This window comes from Lycium barbarum, chromosome 4, assembly GCF_019175385.1.
Source record: "Lycium barbarum isolate Lr01 chromosome 4, ASM1917538v2, whole genome shotgun sequence".
In the NCBI taxonomy this organism is placed as follows: domain Eukaryota; kingdom Viridiplantae; phylum Streptophyta; class Magnoliopsida; order Solanales; family Solanaceae; genus Lycium; species Lycium barbarum.
Window position 1 is genome coordinate 42,258,588 of NC_083340.1, and position 20,404 is coordinate 42,278,991.

General features: G+C 35.9%; 2 protein-coding genes across 3 annotated transcripts; one reads left to right on the forward strand and one right to left on the reverse strand.

Moving 5' to 3' along the window:
- The first annotated feature begins 2,468 nt into the window (after window positions 1-2,468).
- Window positions 2,469-6,819, forward strand: LOC132635948 (uncharacterized protein At4g33100). 2 transcript variants are annotated; one of them, XM_060352568.1, is made up of 3 exons: window positions 2,469-2,742; window positions 3,410-3,494; window positions 6,379-6,819. In XM_060352568.1, the coding sequence occupies exons 1-3, from the start codon at window positions 2,648-2,650 to the stop codon at window positions 6,433-6,435; spliced, it is 237 nt and encodes a 78-aa protein (XP_060208551.1). In that variant the 5' UTR covers window positions 2,469-2,647; the 3' UTR covers window positions 6,436-6,819. The 2 variants fall into 2 exon arrangements, with proteins under 2 accessions (XP_060208551.1, XP_060208550.1); XM_060352567.1 differs by lacking the exon at window positions 6,379-6,819 and adding an exon at window positions 3,579-3,985 and having other exon boundaries at window positions 2,485-2,742.
- Window positions 6,820-9,170: 2,351 nt separating this feature from the next.
- Window positions 9,171-17,046, reverse strand: LOC132635947 ((S)-coclaurine N-methyltransferase-like). Its single transcript, XM_060352566.1, has 8 exons — window positions 16,754-17,046; window positions 11,359-11,467; window positions 11,016-11,240; window positions 10,768-10,867; window positions 10,564-10,674; window positions 10,371-10,454; window positions 9,744-9,802; window positions 9,171-9,649 (listed from the first exon to the last, which is right to left on the reverse strand). The coding sequence occupies exons 1-8, from the start codon at window positions 16,938-16,940 to the stop codon at window positions 9,457-9,459; spliced, it is 1,068 nt and encodes a 355-aa protein (XP_060208549.1). The 5' UTR covers window positions 16,941-17,046; the 3' UTR covers window positions 9,171-9,456.
- Window positions 17,047-20,404: the final 3,358 nt, after the last annotated feature.

The window sequence follows — 20,404 nt, forward strand, 5'->3', positions numbered from 1 at the left end:
TAATCCAATTTTACACTTGGGGTGTTTCCACTTTTAATATAATATGATATAATATGATATGATGTGTGTGTTGTACTTTTTTAAAAATATTCAAACTGCAATTGTTTTACTAAAATTGCATATTATTGAGCTAATCACACCAAAGCTCATATCTTACGACATAATTTATATATTTATATATATATATACATATATATATATATATATATATATATATATATGTGTGTGTGTGTGTGTGTGTGTGGGGTACTTTTAAAAAAAATATTGTTGATAATGATTTCTCTTAAATGCAGTACAAAATATTCAAAGTTAAGAAAAACATAGACTAATACATTTATGAACTCCTTTACGTTTGATCTCCACCAAACAAAAAGATAACGAACAATTTTGCGAAACATTTCGATATTTATTTTCGAAATTCGTATTCAAGGAAAAAGTGCAAAGGCCGCCAACGAAAGAGGAAAATTGTAATGTTTAAGATGGAAACATGATTTTTTTACCTCATAAAAATTTTAAGCCCTAAATGGGTTATGTGAATACGCATTAATTGATTGGATTCAATGAAGAATGATGTAGATTAATATTGTTGGATGTGTAGGATACCATTTGGATAATTGGAGCTTACGTTTGGCAAATGAGATATTTAAGGCAAGTTAAGATGTATCATTTCCTGAGTTTTTGTTCATAAAGTCATGAACTTCATGTGTTTGCATAAATGTTTAGAATGTGAATGTGACCTCGTGGGAGCGAGCAATCATTTTTCATGTCATCCATGAAATTTATGATTTATATTGACTTAAATATGTCATTACTTTGATATGAAATATGAAGATAGCACCTCATGTTATGTTTTATAAGTGATTTATGAATATGTTTTCAAGAACAAAGATCATGTTTATGATAATAGTTATGTTTACTACCGAGCTAAACTAAGTTCTTGAACTTCAAATTGTAACTTTTACATATAAAAATGATGTGTTGAAGAAAATTAGGATTTTCATTTAAAATTTGGTGTGTTCTATGAGGACATGATACACAAAGGAAATGAACTGCTGGGGTATCACGATCAACTTTTTTTTTTTTTTTTTTTTTTTTTTTTTTTTGAGATTATGTTTGGGCCAAAGATGGCAAGTGATAATGAATAATATTTTGGCAGAATTCTTAGATAGTTGTGAGGGTGTTGGACAAAAGGGTCCAATAACAAAAACAACACGTGTCGGTTTAGGGCTATGGTTGTAACCATTTGTTTGGGTGATTAGATAGTCTCTCTTAATTGGAACTTTTGAGATAGTATTTGTGTGTCTCGTACGACACACTATGATGAGATGACCTATCAAGTCTAGCTGATACCTTTGTATATCGAACGCCATGTGTACTTATAGTGGATTATGTTGAGGTTCGGGTCCATAGATGCTACCATCTAAAATCATGATATATGTTACGAAAAAGGGATAAGGCTACGTGTTCAGTTGCAAAGAATATTTTAAATTTTAAATGTTTCATGAATTATGAAATGTCTTTCTTGATTTGAATTGTATATCTATAGCATGGTGTTGTATTTAAATTCTTGCCCTAGTCTTGAGTTAGAGTAGGTGATACTTGTTGATCACGATATTTGATGTACTCAGCCTTATGTGAGTGATATTTATGCTTTTCTTTTTCAGGACATGTGAGTTCACACACGAAAATACGAGCTAGGCATTTGATTCCACCAACTTTTACGGTGAGCCAACTATTGTACCAGTGTTTGTCTTGGTGTCTGATTATTTCTTTTATGTGCCCTTTAGTCATGTTAGAAGCTCCATGTACACAATGTGGATTATGTATTCATGTCACACAATATCATCATGTTTGCTCATGTAATGAGTATAAATGTTGTAAATAGTCTTAGGTATAGCCAAATATTGATGATTTTTAGTTATGAGATTCCCTTATCATGAAATATGTATAGCTTGTGAATATTTAGAGATGTCTAGTTGGTTCACTAGATCACAAATAATACATCGAGTGTCAATCACATTCTTCAATTTGGGGTGAAACATATAATTTTCAGAGAAGACTTCTGTGACATCAACATATTGATGATGAACAAGATTTTTTCCTAAAGAAGATTAGCTGATAATCAAATTATATTTTAAGCTTGTTTTATGTAGTTGAATATATAATTGCCTTTTTTTTTTTTTAATATTTGCCTGTTCAACTTGAAATTCGTGCACTTATTCTTTTTCGATTTATTTACTAATTGGAGATATCCATTAAATGGTCAGAAAGTCTAGTATATCCCCAAAAAATATCTATATTACATGGTTTCACTTGTAAAAGTTGCGTACATAAAATTTCCAACTCTAGCACACACTGTACCGTATTTCACTTGTAAAAGCTGAAACTCCAAGATAAAAAAGGTTAGAATTTAAATTGTTGCTATTTCTTCAATTAAGTTGCAAAACTAGCCGTATTTCAATAGCGCCCTAAAAGAGGTTGTTTGTCAAAATCATCGCGATCTAAAAGACAGCCCAAAACTCCCTCCTATGGTTTGCCGTTGAAGCAAGACAAGTGTAATTGAAATTACTGGAATTACATTTCTTTAAAAGTAAACTTTCAACTGCAGCTGTGCAGATTCATGGAATTGTAGTAGTGGGACATTAACATGGGAATCTTTAAGGAGAAGAAGAAAAATGCATCTCCATCAGCTACCTCACCGTGTTCTCAACTCAGAGAAGCTTACCATAATTGCTTCAACAGGTCTAAATTCCAATCTTTATCATATATTCTTCACCCCTTTGTTGTGGGATAGTTCTCTTTAGATTATTGGTGTAAGGAAAAATACTCAAAGTTCAAACTTTATGATATATTCTTTACCCCTTTTAGCTAATTTTTGTTGTGTTCAAGAGAAAAAAATAGTTTTCTTTAGATTATTGAATATATTGGTATAAAGAAAATACTCAAAATTCAAACTTTGTGATATATTCTTTACCCATCTTAGCTAATATTTGTTGTGGGTCAAAAACAAAAAAAAAAAAGTTTTCTTTAGATTATTGAATTTGTTGCGTTGAAGTATTTGATCATCTCATCTAAAAGCTTAAGCTGTTAGAGAGAGCACACTTCTAATATTTAATTATATTCTCAACACGCTCCCTCACGTGCGGGCCTGATTTTGTTCATGAACCAAGCACGTGTAAATTCTCTTTGATAAAGGGTGGCGGTGATTTGATCCCAGGACCTTTGTAGTCCTTTGACCTACTACGATACCATGTTAAAGTGTGTGACCATCTCATCTAAAAGCTTAAGCTGTTAGAGAGAACACACTTTTAATATTGAATTATATTCTCAACATGTTGGTATAAGGAAAAAACTAACTGTTTACCTAAAACCCTGAACCCTGAGATTGATGATGGTTTTTTTTATGTAGGTGGTATTCTGACAAATTCTTGAAGGGTGAGTGGAATAAAGAGGAGTGTGTTATAGAGTGGAAGAAATACAGAGATTGTCTATCTGTGAGCAATTCTTTGAATTCTAAGCTCAATTTATGTTGATTATGTGTTTACTTTTGAACTTACTTTTTAAATAAAAAATTTCAGCAACATTTGGATGATAAGCATTTAAGTAGATTCTTGGAAGCCGATGGAATTGTGGGTGGTGCTAATCAATATGATTCTAAGAGCAACACTGGTGCTCCCAAGTAAAAACACAAGTGTTCATCTTGAAGTACCATGGAAATGAAAGATGATTTAAAGTAAAGTATAATTAGATTGTTTTTGTAATTGTATTTGATGTGAAGTGAGGTGACATGTAATCAATAGAGGAAAAAGTACTTGAATCTTCCTCTGATTGAAAGGCTTTCCTCTTTTGGAGTATTGCATGTAAATGTTTGAGTAGAACTAGGCAAGCGTGCTGCATAGCACTGAAAGATTGTCTTGCAATAGCAATGCTCCAACTGGAAATTTTGACACTTGATATAATTTTAAGCTAAGGATTGTTAGACTCTGATCTTGGTTAAATTGCTTGTGTTTTGTGATGTGTAAAGTGTTCTCATTTGAACTTGTTCTGCCCATTAAACCAGTTGCATATGATTCCATCAAAATTCTTGTCTAATTTAAGAAGAAACCGGATAATTTTAAATGAAGATAGTTTGGATATGTAAATAATGAGATGCTAGGAATGAATTTGTTGGTTATTCCCTCAACACTAGCTCCTGTTCCTATTTACACAATTGTAGGGATTCTGAGCTCTTGCGTTTTCTCTTTTTTTTCTTTCTGAGAAAGAGCTCTTGCGATTTTTTTTTTTTTTTTTTTTGAGAAAGAGCTCTTGCGATTTCCTAATTCTTAATACTTCTCCTCGCCACAAAGTGATTTAGTAAGACTATTTGCTAACTGATCATTCGAGTCAATGAAACCTGTCAAAATGCACCCCGATTCAATCTTTTGTCAAATGAAATTTCAATCTACTTTTGTATGTTCTATTCTCTCATGAAACACATGATTCAAAGCAATACTTATTGCATCTTGATTGTCACATATCAATTTCATGTGTGCATCTCCACCATACCTCAACTCTTGGAGAAGTTATTTTAGTGATATAAGCTCTCACTTGAAGCTAAAGTCATTGCACAGTATTCTGGCTCTGCACTTGATCTAGCTTTTACATTTTGCTTTTTGCTTTTCTAAGCTATTCGATTTCCTCCAACTAGAACACAGTACCTTGAAGTGGATTTTTTGTTTGAAGGAGATCCTGTGCAATCTGCATCAGAATATTCAATAATATGTGTGTCTCCTCTATTCTCATACAATAGACCTTGTCCGGTTGAACCTTTGGTATAGCTTATTATATGAATCAATGCATTCCAATGACTGTCACGAGTCTAGAAAATTTGGCTAACCACGCTGACAACAGATGAAATATCTAGTCATGTGCTTATTAGATAATTGAGCTGCCAATCAATCTTCGATAATGACCTGGATCTTTCAAAGGCTCTCCCTGTTCATGAACAATCTTAATCTTTGGCTCCATAGGAGTATTAATAGGTTTGCAATTAACATGCCAGTGTCTTCCAATATGTTGTCCAAAGCATATTTTCTATGTAAAATGAAAATTCCACGATTAGATTACGCCACCTCAATGCCTAGGAAGTATTTTAGTTTACTCTTGTCTGAAAGTGACTGCGAATAATGCTTTCATGATCATTACCTGTTATACCAATGTCATCCACATAAAGAACCAAGAATATGTGTTTGCCATTATTAGAATGTTTATAAAACACTGAGTGGTCATCTTCACTTCAAAGCATGCCAAACTGATGGACAACAGTACTAAAACAGCCCAACCATGCCGTCGGTGTTTGTTAAGACCATAAAACGATCTGCACAATCGACATACTAATTCAGACTCTCCCTGAGCGACAAATCCTGGTGGTTGTTCCATGTAGACCTCGTCAGCAAGTTCTCCATGAAGGAAGGAATTCTTGATATCCAACGATAAAAGGGTTAATGAAACATGGCTGCTGTTAGACCCTCAGTACAGTGGCAAGGATTTGGCGTGTATCTCCTTGCCATGGGCCAACACATGTGGGCAAAGCGACACGAAAGTGGGAAAGACCTAGGCGTTAAGGCAAGGTGACTTGGTACCAAGGCAGTGACAAGGGCCATTTAGTGATGTCTTGGTTTAGGTGAGCGGGCTGGCCCCTAAGCAAAGGTTGGGCAAACGACTTAGCACAGGATAGGACATCATGGCAAGGCAATGTTGTGGCACGACTCTGGCAAGGACAAGGAGGAATTAGAATGGTCATGTGCTGGACTTGGTATTGCATTGTGCTGGTGCCGTTTGCATGTGTGTGGGGCTTGAGTGGTATTGGCATGGAAAAGCTGGCAAGACTTGGTGCCCACAGTAGCTTGAGGCACACAGCTGGGAGCGAGGCACAAGCGTGCAGTGCACATGAAGCGGTTGACAAGCATGCAAGCACATGGCAAAGTAGTTCGGCGGTTGCTTCTGCCCTTTCCAGGTGTGGCAGTTTTATTAACTAAGTGTTTGAATTTTTTAAATGGCTATCAGTTGGGGATGTCAACTGAAAATGTGGGATATGGATAAGGCTGACAAGTGTAAAGGGCGTTTGCACATTATTTAAGTGCTGAAAACTCCCTAAGTCAGGCAGGTCGAAATTCCCAAGTAATTCCTAAGGTTAGGAAGGAGGAAATGGGCATTGATCGAGGTGATCTGTATATTGTGGTTCGAGTCTAAAGGTTAGGCTTGTGTTGTGTTCTTGTAGTCACATTATCAATACAAGGTGGGAATAAATTCTTTTAATTGTGTGTGCCTTTTTTATTTACGTGCTGCTTAAAATTTGAAGAAAGTCCCAAACCTCTAAAATATTCTAATTGTTGGAAGGGTGATGTCAAGTGTTGGATCTTGGCTACTGCACGGTCGGGCGAACTTTGGACATAGGAGAACTGCACCTGTGACAACTGCCATGGAAATAAGGAGGCAAACAGATGCAATCTTCGCTACTGGAGAAAAGGTATCACCATAATCAAGATCATAAATCTAAGTATATCCCTTGGCTACTAGTCTAGCTTTGAGAAGATCAACCTTTCCATCAATACCCACACCTTGATAGTAAATAACCAGCGACATCCAATTGTTGTTTTGCTTGGTGGTAAAGGAACTATCTCCCAAGTTCCACTATTATGAAGAACAGTCATTTCCTCCACCATAGCCTTAGCTTTAGTATTTCTTGGTGATCCTTAAAGGAGAGTGAAGAGCTTGCACTTTTTGTTACTTGGTTAAGTTTTGTCTCGTTGGAAATTGAAAATAGAGGCTTGAAAATGATGTTTGTTACCTGTTGTTCATCCACATTTGGCTCTCTACTTTCTTAGATATAAAGTGACATATCACGACATGCTTCTAGATTTTATGATACTGTTGATAGTCAAAGATACAGATTATTTGGGTGGAGTAATTCCTGATTCCTTATGGATTTTCCTTTTAACCCATGCCCAAATCCTTCCTCCCAGGGGCAACCTTCGTTCGCCGCTCTATCTCCTTGGTGATTAATGGTGGGGTGGAGGGCCTCCCTTCCTTCCTGATTCCAGTTTATGTTAAGGTTTAATGTGGATAACATTCGTTAGTCAGAAACCTGTTCCTATATTTTCATGGATTGCCATTGATTGTGGGACACAAGTTTTGATGATGAACTGTATTGGATACGTCAAGCCTATAGCTAGGGGTGAAATTTAGCTGAAATTTTGTGATTACAATAGCAGTGTCCATGTTGTATGGGTCTTTGCAATGGGTACTGGTTTTAGTCTGATATTCTCCCTTCAGCAATGGTCATATCAGCGGTCCTTGTGTAGAATGCTAAATATTTACCCAGTTTTTTCTGCACATTCAGTTTAATATCTTGAGTTTAGTAATTTTTTTAAGTTAAGCAAGCAAGGTTCTTGAGTTTAGTACTAGCTCAACGTAGTACTGAATCGATGCTGTTTTTCTGTCAATCAGCTTGCACTGAAAATATAGTTAGACTGAACGGCCAGGCAACTAACTTAAGTTGCTGAAATTGAGGTGATCTATCTTGCTGAAGTTCTGCTTCATGAATGCCAGAACCTGTAGGAAAATGAATTTGAAAAGCAACACTCTCCTTGGCTCACATTTCCATTTGATGTTAGATTGGGAGTAATAGCTACTGTCACTGTTTTCTCATTTCTTTTGCTGTTCAAGTCCAGTAAAACTTTTGAAAAACTGGACTGATGGTTTGACTTTATGCTGCATATTGTGGGAAAACCTAGTTAATTACGATAAGGTAGGTTGCATTGTAGACTCCAGGAGAGTTAATGAGATTCTGATGTCTTTTGGTATCAAAGGCAACACTAGGGAGATTGTACCTACCCTATCAGTTTTCATAAAATATTTTTTATGAAAGTAATAAGATATGGTGGGGGGCAAAACCATGTAAACCAAAAACTAGAAATCTAATATTCCTAATATGTAAGAAGTCATATTCCATCCCTTTAAAAACTCTCTTGTTCCTCTCCCTCCAAGGCACCAACTTGCCTCCCAAAATGACTTTTTCTCTTCTTCTCTGCCTTTTCTCTTCTGGGATCTTCGTTATCTTATGTTAGTTCCTTGCTGAATCTTTTCAAATCTTGCTCAAGTTAGTTTTGCTAGCAAATAGTCTATTTATGCAAAAGGTTTAGAATGAGGTTTCTTTCTTCAATTTTGAAGTGGGATTGGATAGCATTATTGTTTTGTTTCTTGATTTTCTGAGGAAAAGAAACAAATTGAGTTCTACTATTGTTGAGTGACCTGAGTCTAACCTTTAGATTTCACACTTTCCAATTTTATTTGGTGTAATTGGATCTAAAATTGAGTATATGTTTCAATTGCAATTCTGTAGGATGGGTTCTGGTTTTTGCTTTTGAGGTTTTTCTCGTCCTCTTTTTTCCTTTGCAAGTTGATTCTTTCATCTTGTTTTTCTTGTTTTTATTTGGTTCTGATGAGTTGAAGGCACATTTCTTTGTATTGGTTAAAAACAATGCTCTTTCAACGTCAAAATGATTGTATATTTCCTGAATCAAACAAAGTGATTTTGGCTAAAAATTTAACTATATTATTTGTACTTTTTTATATGGGAAAAGGCAAGTTATAGTACTTTCGTGTCGGTTTCTCTATATTGTGATGTGTAAAGTGTTCTCATTTGATCTTGTGGCGTTCTCCAAATACACTACTTATCATAACAATGAATAGTCCTCTAGAAAATTAAAAACGACTCTCTACTGAAAATATTGTGAATATGCAGAGTCAAGTAGTCCTAAATGTTGATGCAGAGTTTTGTTAGTGAGCTTCCACTGAAAATATTGGGAATAACCAGAAAACTAACTTAAGTTGTTGAAATTGAGGGTGGTCTGTCTTGCTGAAGTTCTCCACATGAATGCGAGAACCTGTAGGAAAATGAATTGGAAAAGTAACGCGTTCCTCGGCTCACGTGCCCATTTGTTGTTAGATTGGCAACACTATTGCTACTATCACAGTTTTTGTGTTGCTGTTCAAGTGCCCGTAAAACTTTAAACAAAAGGATGGCTCTGACTTCATGCTCAATATTGTGGGCAACCTACCATCTCCAGAGAGACGGTGGGGAGGGGGAAGATGAATGGAACAGTTTTGCCAAGAAAAACAACAAAACACAAACCAAAAGAGAGGATCAAATTGCCCAATTGGATTTCAGCAACAAGTCAACTAAGTGATCACATTTGTAACTGCATTGTCTTCGTAATGCCATCTAGTACTATAATTTTCACTCCTAATGCTCTGAAACTAATAGGCAAAAACAACAGCAATCGGCACGTTTTCTCTCCTAGTACTCTCTAACTAAGGAGATCATTACAAGGTCACAACTCTTCAAACTTGTGACGTACTGAGTGTCCTCTTATTGAAGCTTTTGGGTAAAATGCATTTAGGCAACTGCCAAATTCATTTCTTCTTGAAGAGGAAATGTGCAACCATCCATTCTTCTCCATTGTTGTACCCAAACAGTTCAGCAACTGATAGGAAAAATGTTCTCCAGTAGACAGTCCACTTAACAGCTGAATCCTTACCATAAGTGGACTCCATTATTGGCTTTATGGAATTTTTGTTCTGATCCATTTTCTTAAGCCATTCTTCGCTGCAAAATAGAGGTACAAAGCTAAAACCGATTAAACATCACCACTACATGTCTCTTCTAAAATTATTCAAATTGGCAAATAAGACAAGCTCACCTTGTCTGTGCATAATGTTTTCCGTTAACAAGCCAATGATTAACCACAGAAACGTCATCCTGCAAGCAAGCATCACAATAATTATCATTCATTGATTTTTTTATTTATCAAGAAAAAATTGTAGCATATAAATGTTTCATTTATAAAAAAGATTAATTATTGACAGCCTTTTCTTCGCCATACAGCTACATGACAATCCGTAGTGCATGTCTTTCTTTTTTTCATCAGAGATTGGATTCTTTGTAACTCTCTTAAGACTTTCAAGCATTCTTGAGGAATCTAAAACGGCCTCAATACAACAGTCAAATTAGAAGATTATGCTGCAAGAATACCAAAATCCTCCTTAGTTTCCTGGTTTGCCGAAATCCACCTCAAGGCCATAAAGCCTAAAGGCATTTTCTTTCAACAGCGAAAACGCCTGTTTCTTGTAATTTTTTGTAGTTGCTTAGTCATTTATGCAACTATCTATGGATTCTGTGATCAAATGTACCAGATGTAAGCATCGAAATAATGTCTTAAAAATGGATGAAAAGAGGAATGAAAGCAGATACAAACTACATATTCAAGCTATATAATATATAAGGTGAAGAGGAAGCCAAAGCAACATATTCGATATTAGAAGCTCACCTGAAAATAAAGGAGGAGATCTGCAGAAGGCATAGTACCTCCACTGAAGAAGTACCTAGTGATCCAATCATCATCGTTCACATCCTGCAGAACATTAGCCACTAGATCTGTAATTGAAGCAAGGGAGGCTTCATAATGAAATATTTCCAGTGAATAACTAAGTAAACATGCATCGGCAGATCAATGTATGTACCTCAAAGTGGTAAGCAAATGCCTTGTGGCAAAAATGATGAACAAAAAGAAGACTATCTGGCATCATCCATCCTGAGATCTTCTTCAAGAGATCTCCATAGTTCTTCATATGCTATAAATTAAGTGATATAAAGTTTCTTAGCAGTAGTATATTAACAGGAAGTTTTAACCTAATAACAAACAGTACTCAGCTTGAACTCAATACCTCAAACATTTCAATAGACAATATTCGATCATAGGATCCTTCCATCTCAAATGTGCTAATATCTGCAACTATAATCTCCACATTCCCCAGCTGAAGCTCCCTAACCACAGGAGAATAAGATATTTCGATCTTTCCTTATTTCAGCAAAGAAATTACACAAACACGTGACTGATCTAAGACTCTCAGAGGAAGTTATCTAGATGATGACAATATGCTTAAGCTCATCAAAAGCATATCAAAAGAAGTACCGGCACTGCTCTTCGATATGTGCTTTTTGGGTCACTGAATTGCAAATCCCGGTGACTTTGCAGCCACTGAATTTTTGTGCTATGTATATAGAAAGAGAGCCCCAGCCGCATCCAACATCAAGTACAGTGTGTCCATCTTTCAACTGTGACCTTTCACAGTATAATTCCATCATTGCTTTTTCAGCATCCTCTAAAGTGCTTGACTTGTCTTGGAAGTAACAGCAGCTGCACTATTCATACATATATAACAAAACAGAATATACAGGAATGACGCACCACAATTAATGGGAATAGAGTATATGTATGAATAGAAAATGTAGGTAGATTGGAGATATATAGTTGCCTGTATTTGAGGTGTTTTCCAAGAACAATCTTGAAGAAAGAGGTAGGAAGCTCGTAATGTTGGGACTTTGGTTTCTCAGTCATCACAGCTATAGGCATCTCTCTTAAACCTGTAAAAGAAGCACCCAGTCAGTCAAAATTCTTTAAGCTGCCGTTGTTTCTTAATTTTAGAGTCTCAATCCACATGAGTCTGACACTTAATTAAGTAGACTACAGAGTACAGAATAACAGATAAACCTATGAATATACTAGCATTTCATTATCTTGGCAAAACATAATTGTAAAAAGCTACAGCATTAAATATATCAGTAATATATCATGTATATTATTAAATATATAGATATACTATATAGTCCTACAGAGTGGTGGTTAGAATGACTTTATTGTATGCGACAGAGTGCTGGCCAGTCAAGAACTCTCATGTTCAGAAGATGCAAGTTGTGAAAATGAGGATGCTGAGATGGATGTGTGGGCATATTAGGAGAGATAGGATAAAGAATCAGATATCCGGGACAAGGTGGAAGTGGCCTCTGTAGTGGACAAGATGAGAGAAGCAACACTGAGATGGTTTGAGCATGTGAGTAGGAGATGAGCTGATACCCTAGTAAGGAGGTGTGAGAGGTTAGATATGAGGGGTATGAGGAGACGTAGAGGAATGTCGAAGAAGTATTGGGGAGAGGTGATTAGACAGGACATGGTGCAGCTTCAGCTAACAGAGAACATAACCTCAAGTAGTACGGTTTGGAGATCACGGATTAGGGTAGAAGGTTAGTCGGTAGTCGAGCGTGTCTCACTTTTCAACAAGATTAGGCTTGGTGATAGTCTGGAGCACCGTGTCGGTCGTAATATTAGCCTTTTCATGTACTTTCTTGCTTTTTGATAGCTATTAACATCTATTGTGTACTGCGTTTGGATTATCACACTATTTTGTTGTTGTTACTATTCCTTTCTGAATGCTCTGCAACTTTCCTTATTAGTTGTCATGTTTTCATTATTGCAATAGTTCCTCTTTCATAACTTCTTTGCTTTGCTGCATTCGAGTTGAGGGTCTTCCGGACCCAGCCTCTCTACCTACATGAGGTAGGAGTAAGGTTTGCGTGCACTCTACCCTCCCCAGACCCCACTTGTGGGATTACACTGGATATGTTGTTATTGTTGTATAGATATAATATATACTGGAAAAAAAAGGAGACAATTGTTCAACAATAATTATGTTATACGACAAAATATATTTTGTGTATTGTAAGTGTCATTTAACATATGAATATACATTATACCATGATTCAAAAGTAATCATGGGATACTGCCATGATTTGAGAATGATCATGGTATACTGTATCTAACAATATCCATTGGTGTATTGCGAATATGATTTCACATACAAATCACAGTAAACCCATGATTCAACAGTATTCATGGGTGTACTTACCAATATATCGTTTCTATATGGTGAATATCATTTAACATACCAATAATCATAGTGTTCATGGTATACTACATAATATACCCATATAAAACAAAATTCAAAAGTATACTGGTATACTAAATAGTGTTGACAAAATAGAGAATTCAACAAGAAGCTCTCAAGGAGCAACAATGGAGAAAATGAGAAGCAAGCTCCCAGTTGTGACTGGAGAGAATCGATTGAATTGAATGAGGATATTACAAGTACTGTGTTCTTATATAAAATAAAGAAGAGAGGAACAAGAACTAACTAACTAATCCTACAGCTGGCACTAAACTAACCGACCTAGTCAACTAAAATATCTAAGGCTACGCTGAGCTAAGAGCGGCTAGATAAGTAAAATGTGTTACATTAAATACAAGTCTTAATACCCCCCCCCCCCCCCCCCCTCTCTCTTCAAGGTGGAGGTGAGGGACTCACTGGCAGCTTGCCAAGAACAAGAGAATGCTTGACCCCAGACAAGGATTTGGTGAAGATGTCTGCCAATTGTGCATGGAGTTGATGTGATGCAAAGAGATTAACCCTTCCTGAAGCTTGTCCCGGACGAAATGACAAACAACTTTGATGTGTTTGGTACGCTCATGAAACACAAGATTCTTAGCAATGTGGAGAGCGACTTGGCTATCACAATACACAGGGACAGGTGGTGCAAAGGGCACTGTCAGTTCTTCAAGCAGTCGAGTAAGCCAAACAAGCTCTCCAACAACCTTTCTAACTGACCTGTACTCTGCCTCAGCAGAGGACAAAGATATGGTTGTTTGTTTCTTTGACTTCCAGCTAATGGGAGTGTCACCAAGGAGAACAATATACCCACTAACTGACTTCCTAGACTCGGGGCAAGCAGCCCAATCAGAGTCACAATAAGCACTGATTGAGTAACCCTTCTTGTTTGACATGAAGACACCCAGACAAGGATCACCATTTAAGTACCTCAGAACATGAAAAGCAGCTTTGAGGTGAGTATCTCTTGGATGTTGCATGTATTGGCTGAGGTGCTGGACACTGTAAGCAATGTCCAACCTTGTGCCAGTCAGAAAATTGAGCTTCCCAATGAGTTTCCTGTAATAAACAGGATCAGACAACAAAACACCTTCATCAGCCCTGAGTTTGATGGAAGGATCTAGAGCTAGTAATTATCCGGTATCGTTGATTGAGCGACTCTTTTACTTGAGTGATTGTGAGAAGGTCGATGACCGATGATCTATTCCGGCATCGTTGTTGCATGGCTGATTCCGATGTTATTCCGGAATCGTTGTTAGTGCATGGGCTCCGTAGGTCCCCCAGAGTGGTGCCGGTGAGACTCCCCCTGTGAGCAATTAGCTAGGGTCCCGTCTGTCTGTTGGGCAAAGATCCGAGACGGGTGGCACTTAAACTTCGCGAGTCACACTGGGTTGTGCTACCGAGACGTCGATATTTCCGTCGGGAGTACATGTGTACACCTCATTTGCATGGCATTACATCTCATCCATTCCATTATTGCATTGCATTGCATTGCATTGCATTGGCTTGATTTCGATTTATGGTGATTGATTGTGATGATTGGATTGGATTGGATTGGATATATATATTTCGGACTTGGTGTACTTGGATTTAGAGGCTTTACGTAGGCGATGACGAACACTTGGTTGTGATCTTACTATCATATACTTGTTGGATTCCTTACTATCTACTTATTTTCTGAATTGTGTTATCTATGCTTAGTCGGCTGATGATGCCTACCAGTACTGTTGTTTGTACTGACCTGCACTTGCTGCATTCTTTTATGAATGGAGAGTATCAGGTCGGATCTGATCTACTTTTCTGACTCGTGGTTGATCGACTCTTCAGCTTTCACTTGAGTTTTCCAGGGTGAGCATGGCGTCCGCTGACCTCGAAGACTCTTCTATTACTTATGTCTTGTTTTCCATTCAGAGACATGATTTGAGACTACTTATGTATTATTATTATTCAGACTTTAGTATTCGGATTTAGATGCTCTTGTATGACCAGACCAAATACTGGAGTGGATTTCATTTACTTCCGCACTTGTTAACATTATATTATATTGTGAGACTTACGTTATTTTACTTTCTTCCGCTATCTTCTATTATTGTGAATGTTGAGCTACGGATTCACCTACCGAAGTAGAAAAGATAGATGCCCGCACGACTTAGTGAAAATGGATCGTGACAAATATGTAGTAGTTTCGAATTAATATGAGAATATTTTACGTCTTGCAACCAGTGCTTTAAGGAAAGGGAAAAAGAATAATAACTTTTTTGTGGTCATATAAATATAAATAGAATAATAACATTATCATGGAGATGATATCCCCACTAATGAAATTGACTAATGATCTCAATTTGTTTTTAGTAAGAGCCCCTCCGGATTAGCTGATAAAAAGTAACTTTTACGTACAAGTGCTTAGAGTACTTTTTAAGTGCTGAAAGCTATTTTATAAATAAGCAATTACGTGTTTAGATAAAAATACTTAAAAGGTTTTTAAAAGTAAAGGTAGTATTGGAATTAACAGAAAATATAAGGGATAAAAGGGCAAAGTTGTTGATCAAACCAAAATGACTTTTAAGCCAAAAAAAAAAAAAAGTTAAGTTGGGGTTGAGCAACTTATTGGTTTTGGCTTATTTTAAGCACTTTATAATTTAATTTAAGTTGTTTTCTATTTTACCAAATACACAAATAAATTAAAAATGGCTTATAAGCTAGTTTGATGAACTTAAAAGTCAATCCAAACAGGCTCTAAGTTAAGTAAAAAATTGCGAAATGGAAGACATCTAATTGCTTCTAAGTACCTATCACATCACATTAAATGTAAAAGATAAGGATCATGTCTAGAGAAATCAAGTAGCAATGACAACCGACTTTTTGTACTAGGGAGGATTTTTTGGTGGAAAAAAATGAAGAAAGGGATAAAGTTGCAAGCACCATATGTAATTAGCAATTATGGGGCATGGGACTAGATTCTTTGTACTGATGGAGTATTTTCGTGAAAGAAAAACAATAATAAAAAATTTAGTATAATCCCATAAGTAAAATTTAAGAAGGAAAATGTGTACGCAACTTACTCAAAAAAGCAGGAGTATTTTCGTAAAACCCCACAAAAAAAAAAAAAAAAAAAAAAAAAACTTGTTTATTTTCCTTCCTCTTGCCACATCTGGACCTGAATTTTCGACATATATGTTTGCTTCATATGCATAATCTGTCTCAAATCTTCCTAAAAATTGAAAATTTACGCTAAGGAGTTGTTTGGCCATAACAATGAGAATGAGTTTTTATTTTTTTCCGGAATAACTTTTCATGCTATATCAAAACCAATATTTAGTTATAAAATTTCGAATCCAACATGGAGGTGTTGAATTCGGAATTTGAAAAAGTGCTTCATACCTTTTTTTCTAACTCCATCTACATAAATTCCAAAAAAAATATTCTATTCTCTTTAGCAACAATATAACCAAACATAATTCAATCTTCAATTTCAACTTTTAAATTTCAAATGAAAAATACTTGGAATCTAAGGCGAAAGGGCCTACTAAATTCTTCAATATTTACAAGCTCCAGAAAACGTGAAACCCCACCATAACTAGAACACGGAAACAAAGTTCAGCAAGTAATGCGCTGTGCTTCCATAGCAGTAAAAAGCAGAAGTAATTTGCTAAAACCAAAATCGAGTTTGAATTTTACGAAATACAAACAAACAACAACAACATAACCAATGTAATACACAAGATGGGGTATGAGAGAGTAGAATGTACGCAGATCTTATACCTATCTTTATAGGGTAGAAAGACTATTTTCCGATAGAGCTTCAGCTCACAAGAAAAGAAGAAATGGAAGCAGGGTTGCAAGAAAATAAGACAACAAAAAATAGGAAACAGATAAAATGAAGCAGCAGATAGTAATAAACAGTGAAAAGTTAGAAAGAAGTAATGCGTACAATGCACAAAGTGGAGAAGATCAGAGAGTTGAAGCTCAGCGGAAGGCTTGTAACCGGAGCGAAGTCTGCCAGCTAAAAGCAGTCGTGTCAACCGCCTTATAACGGCGTCCGGCAAGAGGTTACGCTCTAGCGAAGTCAGCATCAACCTCACCGTAGCATCATAAGGTACCTTCACTATCGCATCCATCTTCAAGGAAGAATGGTGTGGATTTTTTCTTTATCTTCACTCTTTCTTAGGGGCTTATCTACAGGTTATGGTCAGTAGTACTGGCTCGCCTTTAAGGGGGAATCTCTTCAACATTTTAAGTACGCGTTTGTCCATAGACCAGGTAGTGCTGTCCCGTGCCAGCACGGGCCCAACACTGTAAAATTAGATATAGTATGTTTTATTAGCTTTGTTTTGGTTTAAAATGGCAGAGAGGAGAGTCAAATTCATGTAATGATCACCAAATTTAGATATAGATAACATGGCATGCTATACATATTCATTAGAGCACAAGATCAATATACTCAAATGATATATTGAAATGCCTTATATTCCATTTATTAACTAAAGCAGTAAGGGGTCGTTTGGTAGCTGGACAAGAGACAAGTTACATTAACTTATATCATGTTTAGTAGCTATTAAAGAAAGACTTTATTCATGTATTAATTTTTGCATACTTATACCACGTTCAGTAGCTAGTTAGGAAGTAACTTATTCACGTATAAATTAGTACGACGTTTGGTTTGCAAATTAGATACCCGCATAGTTAATACAGGTACAAGTTATGAGGAAATCTATGTGTTATTCTACGTGGGGTAGAAGATCGAATAACTAATACATGAATAAAATGTTGAAATGACAATATTACCATTCTGTACTTAAATACTTTCCTTTTCTAAACCATATTTTATATAATTTTTTACTTTATATTGTTTTAAATACATAATATTTTAATTTTAAGAAGTATATACTATTTATTATCTTTTAATATAACAAATCAACATCCAAAGAAATATAATTTATGCATAACTAATACCTATATTATTAATATTTGCATTACTAATACCTGCATAATCCTAACCAGCTACCAAACGACCCCTAAGTTTAAGGGAGGTTTTACATATGAAATGAGATTGTTCCTTTTCTTTTTTCTTTTTTTGCGCGGATTTGAGGGGCAAAAATTAAAGACCAGTGCTTTTGAAGGGCAATCCGCACAAAAAATATTCTTAGGTTGGTCAATAGAAACGGCTTTGATATTTGTTAAAACTTCCGTTTTATTTTTCATAAAAGAGCAAGATGTCCTGTTTGTTACATTTAAGGGAAAAGGGCCTGATTTACCCCTCTACTTTGGGAAAAGGTTCATATTTACCCCCCGTTATACTATCAGCCCATTTATACCCCTATCATTACAATAGTTGAAACATTTGCCCCTATTTTTAACCCCCTGTCCACCGTGGCCAATGGCTTTTTAAATAAAGGGAAAAGGGCCTGATTTACCCCTTTACTTTGGGAAAAGGTTCATATTTACCCCCCGTTATACTATCAGCCCATTTATATCCCTACCGTTAATGAATTACCAAAGAACAAAAATAGTGTAAATAAATCTACATCTACCAAATCAGAGTAACATCCAAAGTATCAATGTTCTAGGTCAAACAATTATAAAAACACAAAGAACAGAAAAAGAAATCCAAAGGAACTAAGAAAACTGTTTGAAAGGGATATCATTATTATAGTTAAAAAGCATATGGCACCCAAGAATCCCATTCAAACAGTTTTCTTAGTTCCTTTGGATTTCTTTTTCTGTTCTTTGTGTTTTTATAATTGTTTGACCTAGAACATTGATACTTTGGATGTTACTCTGATTTGGTAGATGTAGATTTATTTACACTATTTTTGTTCTTTGGTAATTCATTAACGGTAGGGGTATAAATGGGCTGATAGTATAACGGGGGGTAAATATGAACCTTTTCCCAAAGTAAAGGGGTAAATCAGGCCCTTTTCCCTTTATTTAAAAAGCCATTGGCCACGGTGGACAGGGGGTTAAAAATAGGGGCAAATGTTTCAACTATTGTAACGGTAGGGGTATAAATGGGCTGATAATATAACGGAGGTAAATATGAATTTTTTTCCAAAGTGGAGGGGTAAATCAGGCCCTTTTCCCTAAATTTAAACACCCAACCCCCCTTTGTTCCATTGTGCATCACAACACTGCCGTTTTTAATTTTGTTTCAAGAACGACAATAGATTTCTATATATAATATACTAGCTAGCCCATGAGTGGAACAACTTAAATGTCAATGCCAATTTAAAGTCCATTACAATTCAGAAGTCTTAACATTCATTATAGAGATTGAAGACTGTGCACAAACCTGCACCATTAGTGCACAAAACTTACTCCGGCAGTGCAATATTAAACTTATACTGTTTAAGTTGAAGAATGCAACTAATTACCAAAAAATTAATACTAATTATTAAACTCTTATTGCATAAAACTTGAACTCATGCAACTTAATTACCAATCATAAATCATAAATAGTTTTCATAGACATAGTTTGCATCAACTAATTTAAAGCAGTATTTAGGTAGCGACGAGAAGTAAACGTTCATAAAACCAAATAAAATGCTACATTCATAAGCATGGCCATTTGACCGAAGTCATTTTTCTTATAATTAGTTTCTGCTGAAGCCACCAAAGCCATAATGGTGGTGATATACAGGTAGTTGGTGTTCCTCACCACTAGCTGATGTAATACTACCTGTGTAATGTCGAAAATTTCACTTAGGATATTCAAGATTTATATATATATAACAAAATATAATTTTCGGTGTTCAACTGATCATCCTTAAACTGATGTGGTTCTATACCATTACCTGTTTCTAGGGAGAGATCATGAGAAGACATTAATGGATAATGAGGCTGCTCGGGAGACGGCGGTGGTGGTTGGTAGCTGACCGGGATGGGTCTCATTGGGGCGAGGGGAATTGGAGCGGACGTGTGTCTCCGGCAAGCCATCATGTAAGCTATATGGATAAACATCCTCTAGAATACTTAAACATTGGGACTGGTAAAGTACTCCGATTCAGAAGTAGTAAAGACCCAACGTCGAAGGCCAGAGTGCAAGAATTTAAATTCAAAGTATGTCACTCATGTCAGGCATTTCTTGCTAGGTTTTAATTATTCATACCTCTCCATCAACAATTCTTGACTGAATATTCTATCTCATGTACATGTTGTAGTCTCAGATTCAGAACTTTTGTGTCCACCTATGTCTGATATTAAACGCCAGTCTAACATTTTACCAAGAGAGCATAAGTTTTACCAATTAGTCTCTTCAAGAGACCATATCAACTAAAATCCAGGAAAAATCAATTCAATTGAACTGGTTAATTTAGCTTTGCTAAATTTAACCAGTGCCATATTTACAATCATTCACATCATCCTCAAATGGATTATTTTCAGGTGACCCAGTTAAACCTTCAAAAGCATAATAAACTATCTTGCTTCTACTGTTTAAGAAAGTCCAAAGTAACTCACTTTTCCAACTCTTATGCAGAACAAAAGTAAGTTGTGAAAGACAATTTAAGAAAATTGAATACTAATCTTTTTGCAGATTTTATTTCAGAGGCTTTAGGCACTTCGAATGAGTTCTTCTGGATACCCA